The following is a 23,198-nucleotide window of genomic DNA, read 5'->3' on the forward strand; positions in this document are numbered from 1 at the left end:
AAACCGCCCTTAAAAGAGGCTTAAGTTGAGGTATGGGTTGAACCTGTAGCAGAAGGATTTCACTGCTACTGCTGCGTTTGTTTTCAAACTCCTCAGCAAGATGCAACAAGTCAGCAATACAGAAACCGCCTGTGCACATTCTTCCCTGTGCAATTACTAATTATCATCTTGCTACACTGCTTGCAAAGAAAAACCTTAACAACAGATTTGCAGATTATAATAGAACAGAAAGAACCAGCAATATTCATCTCCAGTGCAAGATGCCTTATCTCTGCTCTGGCCACAGAAAGACTTTGTCTGCAATTCAGCTCTTTTCAGAGACATTGTTTTGATATATGATAATTGTTTTAAGTGCAATTATGCTGCAAAATATCATTAAGTTGCCCATCAAGCTATTGTTTAGAAATTAAAGGAATTTAGACTCCAGGATCAAGTTTTGCAAATGTGTCTCCAGATATGAATTACACCCTGTGCCAATTTAAACACTGTCCAATAGCCCTGTCACCTTTTCAACATTTCCAAGTCTAGACCCAACAACCTGACATTTCATCACCAAAACACCACAATATTTTCAAAGGTTTCTGTTTAGGAGCCACGCTTGCCCATCACCAATTGTCCGTTCGACCTAGATTGGCTCCCATTCCTTTGCAAATTCTTATCCATGTGTTTAAACCCCTTCCTGACCTTGGCCCTCTCTCCATTTTATCTTCCTCCAATCTGAAGATCCTCAGTCCCCAAATTCTCGATTTCTCACATTACAGTTTCTTGTGCCTGTCCCCTCTCTTCACCTCAGCATTGGTGGCTGTGCCTTCAGCTGCCTAGGCCTTAAGTTCCCCCTTAAACCCCTCCACTTTTCCTCACTCTCCGCTTTCAATACTCTCCTTAAAATGCCACCTCCATGATCAAGAATTCTTCAACCCTTAATCTTTTTATTCCTTACAGTTTGAGAAGTACTTATTTCACATTAAAGTCACTTCCTCTGCCTCAGCCCACCTGCTGTTGAAACCCTTCATTTCCTGTTGATTCAACTGTTCCAGTGGTCTGCTGTCTAGCCTGCCATCCTGCACGAGTAAACGAGTTTGTCCAAACCTCGGTTGTTCGTATCCTAATGCACACCAAGTCCTGTTCACCTGCCATCACTGTACTTGCTCATCTACACAGGCCTGCAGTCCAACAACATCTCAATTTTAAAATTCACATCCTTGTTTTCACATCTCCCCATGGCCTCGCCTCTCCATATCTCTGAAACCTCCTCCTGCTCTACAACTCTCTGAGATATCTGCACCCCTCTAATCTGGCCTCTTGTGTATCTCCGACTTCCTTCAAGATTGTGCCTTCAGTTGCTTAGGCCTTAAGCTGTGGAATTCTCCCCCTAACCCCCTCCGTCTCTCCATCCTCCTTTTAAGTCACTCTCTAAAACCTACCCCTTGGACTAACATTTAGTGACCCGTCCTAATATGCAGCCCGGTGCCCAGTTTTCCTCTGGATGATTTACTATGTTAAAGGCACTACATTAATACAAGTTGATGTTAATCATGTTTTTAAACTGTTCCCAGTCAACAAATATTGATGCTAGTGCAAAAGAGTGAATGGGAGGTAAATGTAAAATCCTTCATCAGAGTGGATCACAGGGAGTGAGTGATTCACCATTGGAATGACAGGAGTGAGACAGACAGTGAAAAGTGCTGGGTGACAGACACAGCGTGTGGCTGGACTGCTCTGTTAGTTCGACTCTGGGACCACGTTCCTGCACTGGCTGCCACACGTTCATTGTTGCATTAGTGATTATGAAATTTATTTTTTTTCAATGGAAATTAAGGTTTTGAACAGAAAGGATAATGTTTAATTGATGCCACATGGAATCAGTTCTCAGGCTCAATTCTACAAAGATATTTGATGAGTCTCATCATCCATGAGTAGCAAAACTTCAGCTCAGTGACGTACACTGACAAAGTACTTCTCATTGAGTAGTGTGAGAGACCAGGAAGGATGACAGCTACCCTCAGTTTTACTATTGCTGTGAGATTTCTCGACAATATTACATTTTAATGGACTGTGGAGGCTGGGAGATTACATGGAGACACTATAAAGTGCTTTTGAGTTGTAGCCTCAAAGCTACAGGTGCAATCACAGTGTGGGGTTGGGATTGACTGAGGGACGATACTCACATGGTGAGTCTGCATTGCCCAGTTAGGTTTTCTAGTACTTCCCTCGGGTGGAAAGAAAGACTTGTGTTTATATAGTGCCTTTCACAACCTCAAGACACCCCAAAGCACTGTGCAGTCATAAAATGTGGTCACTGTTGTAATGTAGGAAAGGCGACAGCCAATTTGTGCATAGCAAGATCCCACAAACAGTAATGTGATAACGACCAGGTAATCTGTTTTTAGGTTGAGGTGGACGAATAAATATTGGCCAGGACACCGTGGAGAACTCCCCTGATCTCCTTCAAAATACTATCATGATATCTTTTACATCTGCCTTGAAGGAATGTTTCATCTGAAAGATGGCACTTCCAACTGTGCTGCACTCCCTCAGTACCACCCCGTCAGCCAAGAGTTTGTGCTCAGGTCTCTGGAGGTGGACTTAAGCCCACGACCTTCTGATTCAAAGGTGAGAATGTACAAACTGAGCCACAGCTGATGGAAAAAAGCATTTATTTCTCAATCTCATGTGACGAGTTTCAGTGGATTCTATTGGATCCAAGGTTGATAGGCTTTCTCTCTCTGAGCACTTGTTTTGCGAGATCAGTCTTGTCTTCACATTGCTAGGTTTTGTCTTGTGCTTCTGATACATGCATTCACTTACTGTCACTAGCTTAGCTGCTAGTTGCTAAGGGGGAGTTGCCAAGGTAACACTGTGTGGCACAGAGCACATGTATTATTAGTGTATGGGGTGGGGGGATCAGATTGATGAACACCAAAGTGGGGAGGGTTTATTAAATAGGGAAGTGCCAGTCTATGACACCTTCCCATGTCAGTGACATTCTTCATACAATTTGTGGCTATCAATAGTGATTGGTGCTCAGCAGGAAATTAAACACAAAACTGGAGTCTTGCCATTTACTGATCCTGGTTAAACAAATTATAATTCCTTGTATCCTTGTTCAGTTTCACAATAGAACTACTTAAAGCAGCTATGTGGTCTCATGCAAGACAAAAACAATCCCTGTCACAACCTGTCAGCACCTTTCTAAATAGGAAAGCAGCAATTATCTCTTATACAATGGTTCCACCATCAATACCACCTACCCCCTTCTCTCTGCTTTGCTAAGGAACCATTCCCTCTATGGACACCCTATTTTACTCCTCTATTACCCCTGCCACCTACTTTCCTTCTCCACGCAAGCTCAGGAGGTGGAATACCTGCCAATTCACCTCCTCCCACAGCTCTGCTGAGGGTCCCTCTGAGTTAAGTGACCATCCTTTAACACAGTGCACTGCGTTTGTTGCTCACTGTGCGCTGTCCTCTATACTGGGGAGACCAAACACAAATGATGGGGCTACTAACAGTCAAACCATGCCCTCCCATTCCACAAGTGCACCCCAGCTTCTTTCATTCTGCCGCCCCACGTCCTCTCTCATCTCGCATTTGTTCAAATGCTCTCAAAATGCCTGTAATTAATCTTTCAATGAGGCATTTTTCAGTCCTCCAGCATTGATATCAAAAACCCACTAATGTCCAAACTCCCATTATTAATTTTGCTTTTGAGCATCACGTGTAGCTCTCAATAGTTCCCGGACAATACAAAAGAATATTTTTGTGGTAGAAAGCTTTTGAGCAGTAGCAGCTGCTGACAGGTTTCCTGTTGAAATGTGGATATAAGTTGGTACATTTTGAGTCAGTTTCATCCTTGGTGAAATGAAAAGCACAAAACAGGAAACAACAGAACTGCACTTCCCCCCTAAACAGCTAATTATAGTAAAGCATTATTTTAATTTTCAAATCCCCATCTCTGCAACCTCATCCAACTCTACAACCCACTGAGATCTCAGCATTCCTTCAATTCTGGCCTCACACATCCCGGTTTTCATCACTCTTTATTGCAAGGGGATTGGGGTACAGAAATAAAGAAGTCTTGCTACAATTGTACAGGATTTTGGTGAGGCCACATCTGGAATACTCTGTGCAGTTTTGGTCTCTATATTTAAAGGAAGGTCAGGCTTGCATAGGAGGCAGTACAACGAAGGCTCTCCAAGATTGGTCCCTGGGATGAGGGGTTGTCCTATGATGAGAGGCCGAGTAAATTGGGCCTACATCCTCTGGAGTTTAGAAAAATGAGAGGTAATCTTACTGAAACACTCAAATGGCTTGACAAGATGGACACTGTGAGGTTGTTTCTGTCGGTTGTGGAATCTAAAACACCTGGGCACATCTCACTATAAGGGGCTGATCGTTTAGGGCTGAGATGAGAAGAAATTCCTTCACTCAAAAGGTTGTGAATATTTGGAATTCTCTACCCCAGAGGGTTGCGGATGCTCCAATGTTGAACACATTTAAAGCTGAGATGGACAGGCTTTTGGGGACTTAGGGAATCAAGGAATATGGGGAGCAGGTGGGAAGGTGAAGATCAGCCATGATCATATTGAGTGGCAGGGCAGGCTCAATGGGCCGTATGGTCTTCTCTTGGTCCTATTTCTTGTGTTTGTGTGTTCTCAAACCCCTCCACCCCTCCACCTCGCTTGCCTTCTTAAACTCTTACCTCTGTGATCAAGCTTTGGCCAACCCATTGTGTGTCTCACATCCAAATCCACCAACCTTAACATCCGATTTCAGGGCTTTCACTCGTTAATTAACAGGTCTGACCAAGAGAATTTGTCGACACTTAATTTAATGCTGCACCAAGCAGGGCTCCCTCATATCTGTACATAATTCAGGGTGACACTCCAGTGCAGAACCGAGGGAGTGCAGCAAAGCCGTAAGTGACGCCTTTCAGATGGGATTTTGAATCCTGGCCCCGTCTGCCCTCTAACTCAGGGGTTGTGAAACTGTGGTTCACGACCCCACTAGGTTTTGGGTTTGTGAGTTCCCAGGCAGCAATGGTGGCTACGGGACTTGGATTGAGTTTTGGCAGCTGTGAGGCTCCTTCAAACGTACAGTTATCTTCTTTTGGTGGGCGTGGCAGTCACCAGTTCTCGAAGGCTCGATCGCTGCTGTTAATATGACCGTGAAAAGGCAAGTTTTTGCTTTGTTGGTGTAAGCCTTGCAGTTTCAACATTTACCCTAACCCCGCCACCCCCTCCCCCTCCCACTCCCACTCCCCCGCCCCAGGAACAAATACTTGTTTTCATATCCATTTTCACTCTGGGGTTATACAGCAGCTGAGCATCAAAATGGGGTCACATTTGGGAAAAGTTTGGGAAGCACTGGACTAAGTGGTAGAGATCCCATGCCGCTATTTTGAAGAGGAGCAGGAGAGTTCTCCCCGGAGTCCTGGGCCAACATTTATCCCTCAATCAATATAAATAAACAAGCAAGCATCTCTTTCTAAAATCGAGTCTAATTTGCATTTAGAATTTAACTACAACTTACTGTTAAAGTTAAGTTTCTTTCAATTGTTAAACAAGCTCCCTACAGGAGAGATAGCTGCAACTATTTAATTAGGTAGCTGGTCTGAACTAGTTTCTCTATCCAGCAGCACTGACTCATCTGTGTAGAATTTCAGCTAGTATAAATGGAGGTGGTCTTGCTAAGCACACAAAGTAAGCCAGCACAAAGACAGCAGCTCATCACTGAGTGCAGCTGGTTACAGAGTGCAAACTCAAGAATTTGGTGATTAAGGGAATTTGGCGCAGTGAGAGAGGAGGGAAGTGGGTAAGTGATTGGTTGGTGAGTATGTTGCTCATTTATCTTTCAAAACTCAGATAACTTATAAGTAATTATAAGGTTTTATTAGTATCAGTAAGGTTTACTAGCAGTAATGGAGCTCATTGGGAGCAGTAGGGTTTAATAATTATCAACTTAGAATGCTCCACTATCAACATCCTCAGGGTTACCAGAAACTGAACTGGATCAGCCATATAAATACTGTGGCTACAAGATCAGGTCCATGGCTAGGAAACCTGTGGCAAGTAACTCACCTCCAGATTCCCCAAAGCCTATCCACCATCTAGGCATAAGTCAGGAATGTGATGGAATGCTCTCCACTTGCCTGGATGAGTGCAGCTGCAACAACACTCAATAAGCTCGACACCATCTTTTTCAGGTTGGCAAGCTGTAGCTAGTGGAGTGCCACAGGGATCAATGCTGGGGCCTCAACTATTTACAATCTACATCAATGATTTTGATGAAGGGACCAAATATATGATAGCTAAATTTGCGGATGACGCCAAGGTAGGTAGGAAAGTAAGTTGTTAAGTGGAGGTAAAGAATCTGCAAAGGGATATAGACAAGTTACATGAGTGGGCAAAAATTTTACAGATGGAGTATAATGTGGCAAAATGAGAATTTGTCCACTTTGGCAGGAAGAGTGGAAAGCAGTATACTGCTTAACTGGAGAGAGATTGCAGAACTCTGCGTTACAGAGGGATCTAGATGTCCTGGCACGTGAATCGCAACAGGTTAGTATGCAGGTACAGCAAGTGATTAGACAAGCAAATGGAATGTTGGCTTTTATTGCAAGGGGAATGGAGGATAAAAGTGGGAAGCTTTGCTGCAGCTGTACAAGCCTTGGTGAGACCACATCTGCAGTACTGTGTACAGTTTTGGTCTCCCTTTTTTGAAATAGGATATAGTAGCATTAGAAGCCGAACAGAGAAGGTTCATGCAACTCATTCCTGGGATGAAGGGCTAACCTTATGAAGAAAGGTTGAACAGATTGGGCCTATGCCCAGTGGAGTTCAGGAGAATGAAAGGTGATCTTATTAAAACATATAAGATCCTGAGGGGACTTGACAGGGTAGATACCGGGAGGATGTTTCCACTTGTGGGGGGAGACTAGAACCAGGGGACACAGTTTCCCTTCTAAGACTGAGATGAGGAGAATTTTTTTTCTCTCAGAGGGTTGTTAGTCTGTGGGATTCTCTTCCCCTGAAAGCTGGGTCATTGAATTCATTCAAGGCAGATTCAGATGGATTTTTGATAGGCAAGGGATTGAGGAGTAATGGGGGGGGCAGACAGGAAAGTGGAATTGAGACCACAATCAGGTCAGCCATGATCTTATTGAATGGCAGAGCAGACTCGAAAGGCTGAATGGTCCAGTCCTACTCCTAAGTCCAATGTTCCTAATATCCCTCAAAAAAAATCTGATAAGTGTTTGTGGGAGCTTGTTGTGTGGGATAAATTGTTTGTCTACACTTCAATGTATTTTATTGGTAATAAAATATTTTGGGACAGGCATGAAAGATGCAAGTTCTTCCATTTTTGTAATGTTATACTGACTGCAACATGTGTTACACGGTGACATTAGTATCTCCGAGTGTCAATGATAGACCAGCTTCCACTATCATCCTGACTGCAGGTCAAGCAGTATTTTTAAAATTCGTTCACGGGATGTGAGCATCGATGGCAAGGCCAGCATTTGTTATCAATCCCTAATTGCCCTTGAGAAGGTGGTAGTGAGCCGTTTCTTGAACCACTTGGGTGCAGGTACACCCACCGTGCTGTTAGGAGGGGAGTTTCAAGACTTTCACCCAGCCATAGTGAAGGAACAGCTGAAATAGTTCCAAGTCAGGATGGTGTGTGAATGGAGGAGAACTTGTAGGTGGTGGTGTTCGCATGCAACTGTTGCCCTTGTCCTTCTAGGTGGTAAAGGTTGTGGGTTTGGAAGGTGCTGTCAAAGGAGTTTTGATGAGTTGCTGCAGTGCATCTTGTAGATGGTACACACACTGCTGCCACTGTGCGTTGTTGATGGTGGGAGTGAATGTTTAAGGTGGTGGATGGGGTGCCAATCAAGCGGAGCTGCTTTGTGCTGGATGGTGTCGAGCTTCTTGATTGTTGTGGGAGCTGCACTCATCCAGGCAAGTGGGGAGTATTCCATCACACTCCTGATCTGTACCTTATAGATCGTGAACAGGCTTCGGGAAGTCAGGAGGTGAGTTACTCACTGCAGGATCCCTAGCCTCTGACCTGCTCTTGTAGCCACAGTATTTATATGGCTAGTCCAGTTCAATTTCTGGTCAATGGTAGCCCCCAGGATGTTGATGATTGGTGATGAGCAATAGTAATGCCACTGGATGTCAAGGAGAGATGTTTAGATTCTCTCTTGTTGGATGTGTTCATTGCCTGGAACTTATGTAGCGTGAATGATGCTGGTCACTTAGCAACCCGAGTCTGGATGCAGACTGTGTAGACTAGCCACGATGGTTCTCACACACAGGCCTGAATGAGATCTGCAGTCTGTATTGGACCCAATCCAAGGTCAATCGAGTGAAAGTCGACAACTCCATCTGTAAAACGACAGGTGCAGGGTTCTTGGCAAACTGCCAAGTGCTCTGGAACTCATCCAGTAATTAGGCGGGATTCAGCAGCACTGACAGTGTATCTATTTATTATTAACACAAGTTAACAGTCCTTTAGTCTCGTAATACACAGTTAAAACCCAGACCGAGCCTGAAGTTTACATTGCAACTAATGCTTTAGGTTTATCAGCAATATCCACTTGTATTTACATAGACCCTTTAAAAATAGTAAAACGTCCCAAGGAGTTTCACAGGAGAATTTATCCAACAGAATTTGACATCCTGCTACCGAAGGAAATGTCAGGTTGTGTGTTTTAAGGAATGGGAATTGTAGAGGTTCGGTGGGGGGGAATTCCAAGCTTTGGGTCTGGCCAACTGAAGGAATGGCCACCAATACTACAGCAATGGAAATAGTTCCTGAATATAAGGCGCAATTAGAAGGTGGTCACTGAGATTATCCATTTAGAAACCAACTCTCCAATCATTGCATCTAAATGTCTGCGAAATGATCCTTGCACTCGCATCTCTGTTCGTTTGCCATTCCACAACCATCGTATCTGAAAAATCTAACATCAGCTTATTGAATGTTCAACTCTGAATTCTCATGTTCCAGCATCTCAATTTTAACAAAACAATCGGCCCTGACATCTCCAGTGAGGGGGCACCGACACTCTGGCGCAGCAGTGAGGGGGCGTTGACGCTCTGGGGCAGCAGTGAGGGGGCGTTGACGCTCTGGGGCAGCAGTGAGGGGGCGTTGACGCTCTGGGGCAGCAGTGAGGGGGCGTTGACGTTCCGGGGCAGCAGTGAGGGGGCGCTGATGCTCTGGGGCAGCAGTGAGGGGGCGTTGCTGCTCTGGGGCAGCAGTGAGGGGGCGCCGACGCTCTGGCGCAGCAGTGAGGGGGCAGCAAAGCTCCAGCGCAGCAGTGAGGGGGCGGCAAAGCTCCAGCACAGCAGTGAGGGGGCGTTGACGCTCTGGGGCAGCAGTGAGGGGGCGTTGACGCTCTGGGGCAGCAGTGAGGGGGCAGCAAAGCTCCAGCGCAGCAGTGAGGGGGCGTTGACGCTCTGGGGCAGCAGTGAGGGGGCGTTGACGCTCTGGGGCAGCAGTGAGGGGGCATTGACGCTCTGGGGCAGCAGTGAGGGGGCGCTGACGCTCTGGGGCAGCAGTGAGGGGGCGCCAACGCTCTGGGGCAGCAGTGAGGGGGTGTTGACGCTCTGGGGCAGCAGTGAGAGGGCGCTGACGCTCTGGGGCAGCAGTGAGGGGGCGCTGACGCTCTGGGGCAGCAGTGAGGGGGCGCTGACGCTCTGGGGCAGCAGTGAGGGGGCGCCAACGCTCTGGGGCAGCAGTGAGGGGGCGCTGACGCTCTGGGGCAGCAGTGAGGGGGCATTGATGCTCTGGGGCAGCAGTGAGGGGGCGCTGACGCTCTGGGGCAGCAGTGAGGGGGCGCTGACGCTCTGGCGCAGCAGTGAGGGGGCGCCAACGCTCTGGGGCAGCAGTGAGGGGGCATTGATGCTCTGGGGCAGCAGTGAGGGGGCATTGATGCTCTGGGGCAGCAGTGAGGGGGCGCTGACGCTCTGGGGCAGCAGTGAGGGGGCGCTGACGCTCTGGGGCAGCAGTGAGGGGGCGCCAACGCTCTGGGGCAGCAGTGAGGGGGCGCCAACGCTCTGGGGCAGCAGTGAGGGGGCGTTGACGCTCTGGCGCAGCAGTGAGGGGGCATTGACACTCTGGGGCAGCAGTGAGGGGGCGTTGACGCTCTGGCGCAGCAGTGAGGGGGTGTTGACGCTCTGGGGCAGCAGTGAGGGGGCGTTGGCGCTCTGGGGCAGCAGTGAGGGGGCGCTGACGCTCTGGGGCAGCAGTGAGGGGGCGTTGACGCTCTGGGGTAGCAGTGAGGGGGCGCTGACGCTCTGGGGCAACAGAGGGGGCATTGACGCTCTGGGGCAGCAGTGAGGGGGCGCTGACGCTCTGGGGCAGCAGTGAGGGGGCGCCAACGCTCTGGGGCAGCAGTGAGGGGGCGCCAACGCTCTGGGGCAGCAGTGAGGGGGCGTTGACGCTCTGGCGCAGCAGTGAGGGGGCGTTGGCGCTCTGGGGCAGCACTAAGGGTGTGGTAGACTCCAGCGCAGCACTAATTGAGTGCTATATTCTCAGCTGCCGTTTTTCCGTTGAGGTTTTTAAACTGACACCAGTCTGCCCTCTCAGGGAATAGAACATCCCATGGTACTGTTTTGAAAGGGAGCGGCCTTCTTCCTGGAGTCCTGGCCAATATTTATCCTGTAACTAACAACGCTAAAAAAAAACTTGTCATTTTCCTTAAGCTGTTGTGGGAGCTTGCTGTGCACAAATTGGTGATCTTGTTTCCTACACTACAAGGGTGACTACATTTGACTGTAAAGCACTTCGGGACATCTGAGGAAGGGGCTATATAAACACAGGACTTTCATTCAGAAACTACTCTTTGTAGTGCGAGTGTTGTCTCAGAGGTTTGTTGGATCAGGTCCAGCTTCACGGGCACACCCAGAGTCGGAGCGTGAATGCTAGCGTGGAACCTGGGTCTTTCCTTGGCTCATTGCCAAAGTGGGACTAATATTTACATACCAAACCATCAGAATAGCTTAATGTTGGTATTGTTAAGCTCCATCAGCAAAAGAATAGATTACAGCTGTCAGGTCATTCTGAATTTGCAAGTCAGAGATACTGGAGGAAGTCAGTTCCGAAACTGGTGATTGGGAAGACTGCAGGACGAAAGGATAATTTTAATTTGATGTTAGCCAGAACCTTTAAAAGTGCAAGTTTATTTTATAACCTTATTGGTTATGGCTACATTTAGATCTTGAAAAAAGAGAGATTGGCTTTTTACTTGTGCCAATTTTTTAACGCACTAATGCAAGCTTTTGGTTGTGTGAAAGTTAGTGTACTAAACAGCCCTTTGTTACCATAAACTGTCAAGAGTGGCTCCTGGGGGGAACTGAAACAGGCATAGACTTTAAAGCCAAATTTAATCTCAAATATCCTCAATCACAGGGTGAACCACTCGCATTGCGTGAACTCTTTGGATAGAATGTGTGAATTAAGCCCCGCTCCTGATCATCTCCTCAGACTCTTAAGAGTGCATCAAAAAACTTTCCACTGGTCTGAGTATCTCCGACAACAATAACAACCTGCATTTATATGGTGCCTTTGATGTTGCAAGGTCTCCCAAAGCACTTCACGGGAGCTTTATCAAAAATGTGACACAAACACCTAGTGACATATTAGAAAGCTTGGTCATAGAGGTAGGTTTTAAGGAGCGTCTAAAGGAGGAGAGAGAGGGGGAGAGGTTTAGGGATGGAATTACAAAGCTTAAGGCCCAGGCAGATGAAGAAGATTGGGGATGTACCAAAGATCAAAACTAAATGAACGCAGATATCTTGAAGGATTGTAGAAAGATTACAGAGACTGGGAGGGACGAGGCCATTGGGGAATTTGAAAACAAGGATGAGAATGTTAAAATGAGACATTGCTCAACAGATGCTGAGAGGTCATTTAGCTCAGTAAGCTCATCCCTCCAACAGGCTCCTTTTATTAACGCATCTAACTGCATCCTGAATGATTTCAAACCTTTTGCCTTCAATAACCTACCCAGCATTGATTACTCTTTGTGTCCTGAGTTTGTCTTTTACCATTTTATAAACACTTCTGCAGTCATTGATTAATTTGAAGTTGTGCTCTTGATGAATCTTTTCTGTTCCCCCAACAATACCCTGCAAAACCCTGCCTTGTCTCTTCAGGGTTGAAGAGTCTGAGTATTTTTAGCCTCTGGTCCTAATTCAGCTCCACAGCATCGCATTGTTGGTTTTGAGATCTTGCTGTGCATAGGTTGGATATCGCATTTCCTATGTCAAGACAGTCACTATACTTCAGAAGTTGTTCACTGGCTGTAAAACACTTGCTATATAAATGCACATCTTTTTTTCTTTTACTAATGACCTGACAATACAGCAAGAGTCCAAAACAACACATCGGTGCAGATTAGATACAACTATTGGACAATCCAACCAGGAATCAGTACAAACTAGCAATATTTAGTCACCTTTCTGCAGAATCACTGAGAATCTACTCAGTACCCAGTTTCTGCCTTCTCTGTTCCACTGTTCTGCCCTCTGTTTCTGTACTGTTTTCACTCTCTCTGTCGCCTGCACTTCCCCTCAGTCACTGCATTTTAACGCCTTAATCCACAGCAGCATCAGCTGCTGACAGTTAATTCCAGTTAAGAACTTCAATTTCAATTCTCTGATCCGTTAAAACCTTTTTCAATTTCCGCCTCACTGAGGGGTCACAGTCCATTACATTGCCTGACGTGGGCACTGAAGCTTACAAACCACGAGGGCTCCCAACTTGGGGTTTGCCAATTTCAGTGGGGGTCGGGAACACTGGGGGGGGACAAGATGTGGAGGCTTCAGTGTTTCTGAATGACGAGGGGCAGAAAAGGTTACTCAGCTGCTGGATGAAGACAGGGTCAGGGTGGATGTGACTCTCTGTGAAGGAATAACCTGTTGACACTAAAAGACCAGGTTCACAAAGATAATTTTTAAAAATGGTCCCTTGGGTTAGCTACCGGGGGTGACTGATAGCAACTGGAATCTGCAGGAGAGGAGAGAGAATAAACCCTCGTCACCAGAAGCTATAGAAATAGACAAAAGACATGATATTTCATTTAGCAACTTAAAATAGAACAATCCATCGGCATGGCAGAGGGACGAAGCCAATGGTGACGTTTCTAATCTATTTATATATTCAATCCCATATCATTACTGGTGCTTTCTATTTGTACGGACTTCCCTTCAGCTCATCAGATCTGCAACACACGCTCAGCATTGAAACTGCACCGAGGTGTTAATTTCACAGTGATTAATTTCACGCCTAAGGTTCTAAACATTAAATTAGGCACAATTAAAATCTTGCAGAACTCATCCTCAACAGTCATTGATAATTCAGTTACGTCCTTTAGCACTGACATCAATCCTCCCTCCCTCTCTCCATCCTTCCCTCTATTGAACTCTCCTTCCATTTATCCAATTATTGTGGCAACGTCTGGGGTAACATCTGCTCTAACAGAAAGGTAACTGTACAAGTGCCCTTCACATTGAGGAAACAACATTAATATAACCAATCATAATATCCGTAATACCCAATTAATCTAAAGTAAGCTCACAATTCAAATCATCATATTACCTCTTCCCACTCATCGCTGAAGGTACTAAACAAACCTAGTGGGCTCTATGAGCATCGTCTAAGCTAAGCTGACACTCCCAGTGCAGTACTGAGGGGAGGCTGCGCTGTTGGAGATGTCACCATTTGAATGAGATGTTAAACCAGCTGCCCCTTCAGGTGGGTATGAAAGATCCCATGGCGCTATTTCAAAGAAGAGCAGGGGAGTTCTTTCCCCGTGTCCTGGCCAATAGTTATCCTCCATCCAACGTCGTTCAAACAGATTATCTGGTCATTGTCACATTTCTGTTTGTGGGATCTTGCTGTGCTGCTGCATTTTCTACATTCCAACAGGTGACTACACTTCAAAAGTATTTCACCGGCTGTAAAGGACTTTGTGGCTATATAAATGCAATTCTTTCTTTCTCTCCAAGGACCGTCTAGGCAGGGAGTAATTTTCTCCAGGCAGCCAGAGAGACACCCCACCACCCCTAATCCCCTTACCCTGGGTCATACTCAGCTCAGATCCATGAACAGCTGCTTTCTCCAAGAAATCTGCTCATCCCTTCTGTACAGTGTGGCAAAACATCAGAAGTGTTGGTAAAGCTGCCAGAATCGTGCCCTCTGTGGAGTGGGACAATCCGGTTAGTTGCGGGGTGGGGGGTACATAGAGTACTGACCGAAATCCAACTGAGGTCCCCGGCCCTTGTGTCTGAGTGTCCATCCAGTGTCTGAATGTGGATGTGGGTGGAGGTCACGCATACAGGATCGAGTAGCCAGTTCCATAACAACATCATCCCTCCAACCTGAGATTCGATATCCTGCTACCACTGGTCGGCTAGGCTCAGAGGCTCAGATGTGAGATGTCAGGGGAACAGGTAGTGGCTGGACAACCATTCCTGAGTCAGCACCTTCGGCAAACGTAGTGAGATGTAGGAGGAAGACAGCAGCTTTTGGGTTCAGTACAGTGTTCACATCACACACTGCTCTATTTATTGGAATATCTCTTGGTGCTGCTTTTTAAGTGAGCCACTTCATTAACCTCTTCACAAATACTAAGTGAAGGTCAAGAGGAGGAAAACAGGGCAGATTTACATTCATGTCGCATCATATAAGATCCCACAGCGTGCCACATATGTTTGAAATCCATCAACTCCTGCTTATATAAGCAAATGCAGCAGCCATTCTGCGCACAACAAGATTCTACATATAACAATGATGTTGATGACCAGTTAATTTTGATGCTGGGGGCTGTTAGTCAAGGCAAGAACGTTCCATCGGAATCACCGGCCTGGCTCAATGCCTCATCCAAAGCGCCAGCCCTCTCAAAATGCTCCACCTCTCAAAGCCCTGGCTCTGACTTAAGCTCATGCCCCTTGTCCTAAACTCTCCTATTAGTAGAAAACGTTTCTCTCTACGGTATCAATTGTTTTCAAAATCCAATAAACCGCTATTAAACCTCCCCTTAACCATCTAAATTCCAGGGAATGGAGGCCTGTTTTATGCAATCTCCTAATAATCTAACTCTTGGAGCCCTATTAGCAGAATAAGGCCAATATTTCCTAAGATATGTTGTCCTGAACTGTCCAAATGTGCAGCCACTGCTTGTATAGCTGTGCTACCCTTTATATTCTCTCCTACTAGTTATAAAGGTGATTAGCCTTTTTATTTATGTTTGTACCTGATTTCTAAAATGTTATAATCTGCGTACATAGATCTCTAAACTTCTTTGGACCTTCAAATGTTTCTAGCTTTTCATCATTTATATAATTACTCAGGTCTATCTTGTTTGGTCCAAAATCGATGACCTTACACTTAACTGTATTGAAATCTAGCTGCAACAATTTCGTTCACTCACCTAATCTATTGATGTCTCTTGTAAATTTATGCTTCTGTATACGCTACCTGCTATACCACCAACTTTTATGTCATTGGTAAACTCGGATATATGACTCTCTATACAATCTACTGAACGAGACGTAGAGCAGGATCCTGGGGAGGTCACACAGTGGAGTCAACTTCTGTTTGTATATTTAGTTAAGCTGTGTGAACTTTGCTTCACATCACCATCAGTAAGCGGTACTCCTTACACTCAGGCTCATTCAACTCCATCTGGTCCCAACAGACCAATCCTTTCAATATTAAAAGTCATATCATCCATCTAATAGCTACAAAAATAACTCTGTTCTGATGAAAGAGATGAGGCAAGGGGGGGGAGAATTTTTTTTATTAAGCAATGTGATGTTATGATCTGAATGCATTGCCTGAAAGGGCAGCGGATGCAGATTAGATAATATCTCTCAAAGTAAATTGGATAAATTCTTAAAGGGGAAACATTGAGTGGCTATGGGGAAAGGGGAATGGGCCTAGAAGAGCCAGCACAGGCATGAAGGACGGAATGGCCTCCTCTGTGCTCTTTGATTCGATGAAAGATCATTGACCTAAAACATTAACTATGTTTCTCTCTCTATACAGGGGCTGCGTGACCTGCTGAGTGCTTTTCCAGCATTATCTTTGTTTTTAAAATTACAAATAATATCTCCATGTGCTCTGAAGGTGTGATAAAGTGGCAATGCGGTCGATAGGTACACACTCAGCTGTCAAGCACACTGCGTATTGAATGAGATTCACCTATGATGAAATCACATCTGTCAGAAGCAAATCTGAACGTAGGAAATGGGAGCAGGTATAGGCCATTCCCAGCCTGCTCCACCACTGGCTCATCTGATCTTGGCCTCAACTCCACTTTCCTGCCTGTTACCCATGACCCTTGACTCCCCTATAGTTCAAAAGTCTGTCTAACTCAGCCTTGAACATAGTCAATGACCCAGCTTTCACTGCTTGCTATGGAAGAGAGTTCTTAAGATTCACAGCCCTCAGAGAAGAAATTCCTCCTCATCTGTCTTAATTGGGCGACTTATGATTCTAAAACTGTGCCCCCTCTTTCTAGATTCCTCCATGAGAGGAAACATCTTCTCAGCATCTAACCTGTCAAGCTCTTTTGGAATCTTACATGCTCGATACAATCACCTCTCATTCTTCTAAACTCCAGTGAGTATAGGCCCAACCTGCTTAACCTTTTCTCACAAGACAACCCCTTTCATCCCAGGAATAACTGCCTCCAATGGACGTATGCCCTTCTTTGTGTTAGGAGACCAAAACTGTACACAGTACTCTTAAGTGTGGTCTCACCAAAGCCCTGTATAGTTGTAGCAAGACTTCCCTACTTTTATACTCCATCCCCCTTACAATAAAGACCAACAATCCATTTGCCTTCCTAATTACTTGCTATACCTGCATGCTAATATTTTACGTTTCATGTACAAGGACACCCAAATCCCATCTGAATAAAGACCCTTTTGAACACAAACCTTGCTATGAGTCAGCAGTCACCACGTTAAAAATCCAAGAAAAAAAATGTTACAATCAAGCCGCAATAGATTTTACATCTGCCCAGCAGAGAAATTTTTGAAAATCTATATTTTATGTCATAGTTGATGGGGAGTTTGTCTGAACTGAGTAAATCCAGTGCTTTTATTTGATAAAAGAACAAACTAAGGAGAGGACAAAAGCCACAACTCCCATTTGAAAGTCTCTGTTCAATTTCCTCAATGGTTTTTTGGAAAGCTAACTCAATGTCAGTTGAGGTTTGTAGCTTTGACAGTGTAAGGATTGCCTCAACATGGTAGCATGATGGCATATTTCATGTAATGAAAAAAAGGCACATGGTTTACTATGTCTCATGTGGCGTAAGGCAAACCTATACATTAGAGGTACCTTCCGGGAAACTAGATAAATACATGAGGAAGAAAGGAACAGAGGATATGCTGACAGGGTGAGATGAAGACGGCTTGTGGGGAGCACACGCTCCAGCATCCACCAGATGGGCTGAATAGCCTTTTTATGTGCTATAAATCCTAGGTGATAATGTACACAGAAATTTCATGAAACTTGGGGTCTGGGGAACACTGAGTAGTGAACACTAGGAATGTCTGACGCTCAGGCCCTAGTCTGTTTTGAGTTTACGTGTGCCGTGTTGCATCATCTTCCCTTGGCTAGGGAACAGAAAAGCATTGTTTCAATTCAGAGGTAGTTCTGTGCATCAATCCAGCTAATCTCAGACTCTCTGTGTACCTTTGTTGCTTTCCATACAGATACAGTAAGGAACTTACCTGTAACATGGAGCAAGTGGTCATTGTCAACCTCCACTTTCAGGAATATTCGGCCCCTCCTCTCCGTGTGGTCTGTCCCACACATGCTGGGCACGTTTACCACACATTTCTTGTGCACATTCAGGTCACAGGCTGTGGAGCAGAAAGTTACACACACATTTCAGAAACTCTCAACATTCACAGCACTGAGATATTCAAGGGGTTTTCAGAAAAACAATCTTCCGTGTTTGTGGGAAGGGAAAGGGGGAAGAAACAGAAAGGCAAATGGGAGGAGGGGAACAGAAATTAGGTTTTCAATTAAATTGAACATGAGTAATTACATTGCGACAGTGGAACTGAGCCTGGGACACCAGGATAGTTCCAATTCCCATCCCCGTATTAGGCCAAGTTCGCTGATCTCGAAAAATAGAAAGACTTGCATTTATATAACGTCTTTCATGTACCTGGGACTCCCTAAAGAGCTTTACAGCTAATGAAGTACTTTTGAAGTGTAGTAACTGTTGTAGGAAACGTAGTAGTTAATTTGCTCACAGCAAACTCCCACAAACAGCAATATAATAACCAGATAATCTGATTCCTGTGAGACTGACTGACTGATGGATAAATGTTGACCAGGAAACCAGGGATAACTTCCCTGCTCTTCCTTGAAATAATGAAATGGGATCTTTTACATCCCACTGAGAGGGAAGGCATGGCCTCCGTTTAATGATTCACCTGAAAGACAGCACCTCCGACAGCGCAGCGTTCCCACAGTACTCCACCGGAGTGTCGGCCCAGATTTTTGTGCTCGTGTCTCTGGAGTGGGACTTGAACCCACAACCTTCTTGCTCAGGGCTGACACTCAGTTGCTCAAATTGATCCTAATGCTTCGTGGGCTAGGGAGCACTGGTTAGGGGAGGGGAGAAATCAGTCAAGGTTACAGCTGCTGATCACAAGTCAACAACTCCTGCTTATAGGTGCGCGTGTGGACATCAAATGAGAATGAGAATCACGCTGTGATATTCTTCGTGGGTAAAGAAGCTGTGGACAATCACTCCCGTGGAGAATGGTCACATGGAGGTGGTAATGGAGAAGGTGACGGACAACTGGGGAAATGGAGCTGAGCACCAGCATGACCCAGTCTCTCAGGAAGAGGGTGGGAGAAACATCTGGAATGAATCCTACTCCAAATGGATTTGTAAGTCTACACCTTCTGTCAGATTGAGTGAAACTAACAAAGGGAGAGAAACGTCAACCATGCAGTGGCTTTCAAGTCTTGTAACTGATGGTTTGAATCTCCTTGCTGCTGTCTCTGAGGCTGCAGTAATGGGCTGTTTATCCTGGATATAGAAATACATGATATATGTACATTTTTAATAACTTGACATAATGTGAGCCTCAAACGGCATTCCTGCAAAAGTTCAGGCAAACATTGTGTCTAATTTACTGAGATTTTACATTAAGGAATCATATCAAAGCAACTGGTAAGTGAAAGGGATTTGAGGGCCAGGTTATTAGAAACCTGGCTCTGTTTATACACAAAAAGCTTTGGTGCATTTCCAACCAACCCCTCTCCTCCCACCCCCCTCCCGCCGCCCCCAACATCACATTAATGCTAATTCGGTCATGACATTTTGCTAATGTGTGTGTCAGTCTGGGCCCTCCCATTTGTAACTCGATGGTTTTCATCTAAATTCTGGTCTGCACTGAGTGAGGTGCGGCTCAATTAAACAACAACTTCTCTAATGTGACAAAATGTTTCAAGGGGCTTCACAGCAGCATCATAAAACAAAATATAACACTAAAACCACATAAGCAGATAATAGGGAAAATGATCCAGAGCTTAGTAAAACTGGTAGGTCTTATGGATGGTCTTAATGTACATTTTGATATCTAGACATTTAGCTTCATGTTTTTGCCAATATGCAGATGAATGGAGTAATGTGTGTGAGAGAGAGAGTGAGAGTTAGAGAGAGAGATTATGTGTGTGTGTGAGAGTGTGAGCGAGAGAGAGAGAGAGGGAGTGTGAGCGAGAGAGAGAGAAGAAGTGTGAGCGAGAGAGAGAGAGGGAGTGTGAGCGAGAGAGGGAGTGTGAGCGAGAGAGGGAGTGTGAGCGAGAGAGGGGGAGTGTGAGCGAGAGAGAGGGAGTGTGAGCGAGAGAGAGAGAGGGAGAGTGAGCGAGCGAGAGAGGGACAGCGAGCGAGCGAGGGAGAGCGAGTGAGTGAGAGAGGGAGAGTGCGAGCGAGCGAGAGTGTGAGCGAGAGAGAATGCGTGAATGAGAGAGTGTGAGCGAGAGAGAGAGAGAGTGAGAGAGGTGAGTGAGTAAGCGAGTGAGTGTGAAAGAGTAAGAGAGTGAGTGAGAGAGAAAGTGTGAAACAGAGTGAGAGTGAGTGTGAAAGAGTGAGAGAGAGAGTGTGAGAGATAGTGTGAATGAGTGTGTGGTTTCTGTTCTTCACAAAGACAGTTAGTAACTGGTAAGAGCTCACAGATAGTGAGTGATAAAACATGCTGACCTAGCTGCATATCTGAATCATGAAGATGGCAGTACTATTTATCTTAAAACACTTTCTATCATGTCCAACATTAGTTAACTAATGTATTCATTTTTAGTAAACTGTCATGATGATGCATAAAGTTAGTGTGCTGTGATTTGAATGATTATATACACCTACCAGCACAGCAGCACATTCTGTCCTTCCAAACTTGGCTTGTTTGGAATTGAATTTGAGCTGTAAATGCTGGAGTGAGGGACTGACTTTCCCAGATCTTTGATGGATGGGGGGGGGGTCATCCAAAGAGCGGGATTAACTGAATTGCTTGGCAGATGCTCAACCATGAAGTGTTTGATGGGGTTAGATAGAGGGGTGGGAGGAGGTTCATGTGGAACATAAACACTGACATGGACCAGTTGGTTGAATGGTCTGTTTAAGTTGTTATGGCACAGCGGGTGTAAAATGCCAAGCTGCTCAAATCAGAGAGAGAAACTTGAAAAAGCTGCCATAACTGTTTTGCAGTTTGTATTTTATTTTGAGATGCATGCCTTGAATTCAGTAGTAATAACTCCGCCAAGACTTAGAGGTTTTTTACAAAACTAAATTAAACATTTATTAATAAAAAAGATTTTAAGCACATACATAGGTTTACAACTTACTACTATAATAACTCCTTAATTTCCTAATTAATCTGGCTCCCAGTTATACCTCCGTTAAGGCAACAGTAAAATAAACAGAATTAAACGGACCCAGGCAAAGCATACAATACCCTGGACAGTGACATCTGCAGTGAGTTTTCTTAGCTTCAATTCTTGTAGACAACAGCTTGATGCACAGAGGCTGAAGGCTTTTCACATTTGTGTTAGATCTTAGAATGCCTTCTCCCTTACACATAACCTCATCTCCTTTATACATGTTTAGACCATAAGACATATAAGCAGAAATGGGCCATTCAGCCCATCAAGTCTGCTCCGCTGTTCAATGAGGTCATGGCTGATCTGATAATCCTCAACTCCACTTCCCTGCCTTTTCCCCATAATCCTTGATTCCCTTACTGATTAAAAATCTGTCTATCTCAGCCTTGAATATACTTAACGACCCAGCCTCTACAGCCCTCTGCAGTAAAGAATTCCACAGATTCACTACCCTCTGAGAGAAGAAATTCCTCCTCATCTCTGTTTTAAATGGGCCACCCCTTACTCTGAGATTATGCCCTCTGGTCCTAGACTCTCCCACAAGGGGAAACATCCTCTCAGCATCTGCCCTGTCAAGCCCCCTAAGAATCTTATATGTTTCAATAAGGTCACCTCTCATTCTTCTAAATTCCAATGAGTACAGGCCCAACCTACTCAACCTCTCCTCATAAGAAAATCCCACCAAACCCAGGATCAACCTAGTGAACCTGCTCTGGACTGCCTCCAATGCCAGTACATCTTTCCTTAGATACGAGGATCAAAACTGTTCACAGTATTGTAGGTGTGGTCTAACTAGTGTCTTGTATAGTTTTAGCAAGACTTCCCTATTTTTATAAAAGCAAAAAACTGCGGATGCTGGAAATCCAAACATCCCTATTTTTATACTCCATTCCCTTTTGAAATAAAGGCCAACATTCCATTTGCCTTACCTATTCCATGCTGAACTTGTATGCTATCTTTTTGGGATTCATGCACGAGGACCCCCAAATCCTTCTGTGCTGCAGCTTTCTTCAGTCTTTCTCCATTTTTAATGTAAATTCCATTGTTCTAATATGTCTTTACAACTTTACTTTTCTCATGATATAAATCTTTTATAGTACTCATATTATCAGTAACCTTTGGGAAAAATAAACACACTGTTTGGCTTAGCTTCCTATGGCTAGGTGTAACATCTTACCATCTCTTTGAAATTCAAACTAACCTAATTTATCTAAAAATGCAAATGTTCCTCACAACTCACATTCTAAAACTTCAGCCATGTTTATGTATTTAGCATTTCAAACCTAGATTCCCTTTTGATAACTCAAAAGCTCCAGACCCGTTGTCTCCAATTCAATTAAATCTCCCGCATACACACTTCCACACAGAGTAACTAATCCAAACCCCACTATTAACCTACCTTTACAATAAATCACAATAATATTATGAAAATTATTATATTTTCATGATAAAGTTCTATATACAAGTGTTCTGTTTATTGCAATTTATCCATTAAACAAACTCTACACGTCTCTGCTTTCTTTTCAAGGACTTACGGAAATACTAAGAGGAAACTCACTGTCACATTTCATCCCTTGGTGAATGAGGCCATACAGCAGTGAGCCACAGTGATCACAGAAGGTTGGGCTGCCATAAGTGTGGATTTTAAATTTATGTTTGCTCCTTGGGTCCTAAAAATAAAAGCAGGAGAAAAAGGCAGGTTTAGTTCTTCAGTTTTAAAAAAAATGATCTTCAGTTTTCGCAAAGATCCTTATCACATTCATAATTCCCGCAAGGTGACCCTCACTCCTCCTCCTCCATGAATTCACATAAGACAGGTAGTCAGGACAAAAAGAGGCTGAAGTCCCTTCACTTGATCTGATGGCACAAACTCCATGTTACAGTGAGGGGAGCAGGGCCATACAGTAACCCTGCCCTCTTATCATCTTTTCCAACAACTCTAGCTCCAATTCAGGACTTTGCAATTGATCTCCAAGTGACCTGATCCATTCATCATCAAAATTGCATTGTTTGGCAGAACATGCAAAGTGAATCTAGCATGTTAACCAGAATTCAGAAAACCTCGAGGTGATCTCACAGGGCTGGTGTTAACCACGACAGGGGGGCACACGGGGCAGCAAACTTAATTTGACTCAAACATAAATCAGATTAAAAAAAGATCACTTCTGAAACAGAATTAGATACAAAAATGGACAGGATCCAGTCCAGAGCTAGTTAACCTGGATCTATTCAATGGGGATCCAGTCAGTGCAGAGCTAGTTAACCTGGATCTACTCAAT

The 23,198-nt window shown here is 44.8% G+C and overlaps 1 protein-coding gene across 2 annotated transcripts in view; it reads right to left on the reverse strand.

Moving 5' to 3' along the window:
- LOC144667593 (protein kinase C alpha type) overlaps positions 1-23,198 on the reverse strand; it is a 299,492-nt gene that overhangs the window by 95,228 nt on the left and 181,066 nt on the right. For both annotated transcript variants that reach the window (XM_078529023.1, XM_078529022.1), the window contains exons 4-5: positions 22,478-22,589; positions 17,754-17,885 (exon numbers count right to left, since the gene is read on the reverse strand). In XM_078529023.1, the coding sequence (XP_078385149.1) occupies positions 17,754-17,885; positions 22,478-22,589 (244 nt within the window). The remainder of the gene's footprint in view (positions 1-17,753; positions 17,886-22,477; positions 22,590-23,198) is intronic.

Source organism: Cetorhinus maximus, chromosome 24 (genome assembly GCF_964194155.1).
Source record: "Cetorhinus maximus chromosome 24, sCetMax3.hap1.1, whole genome shotgun sequence".
NCBI lineage: Eukaryota > Metazoa > Chordata > Chondrichthyes > Lamniformes > Cetorhinidae > Cetorhinus > Cetorhinus maximus.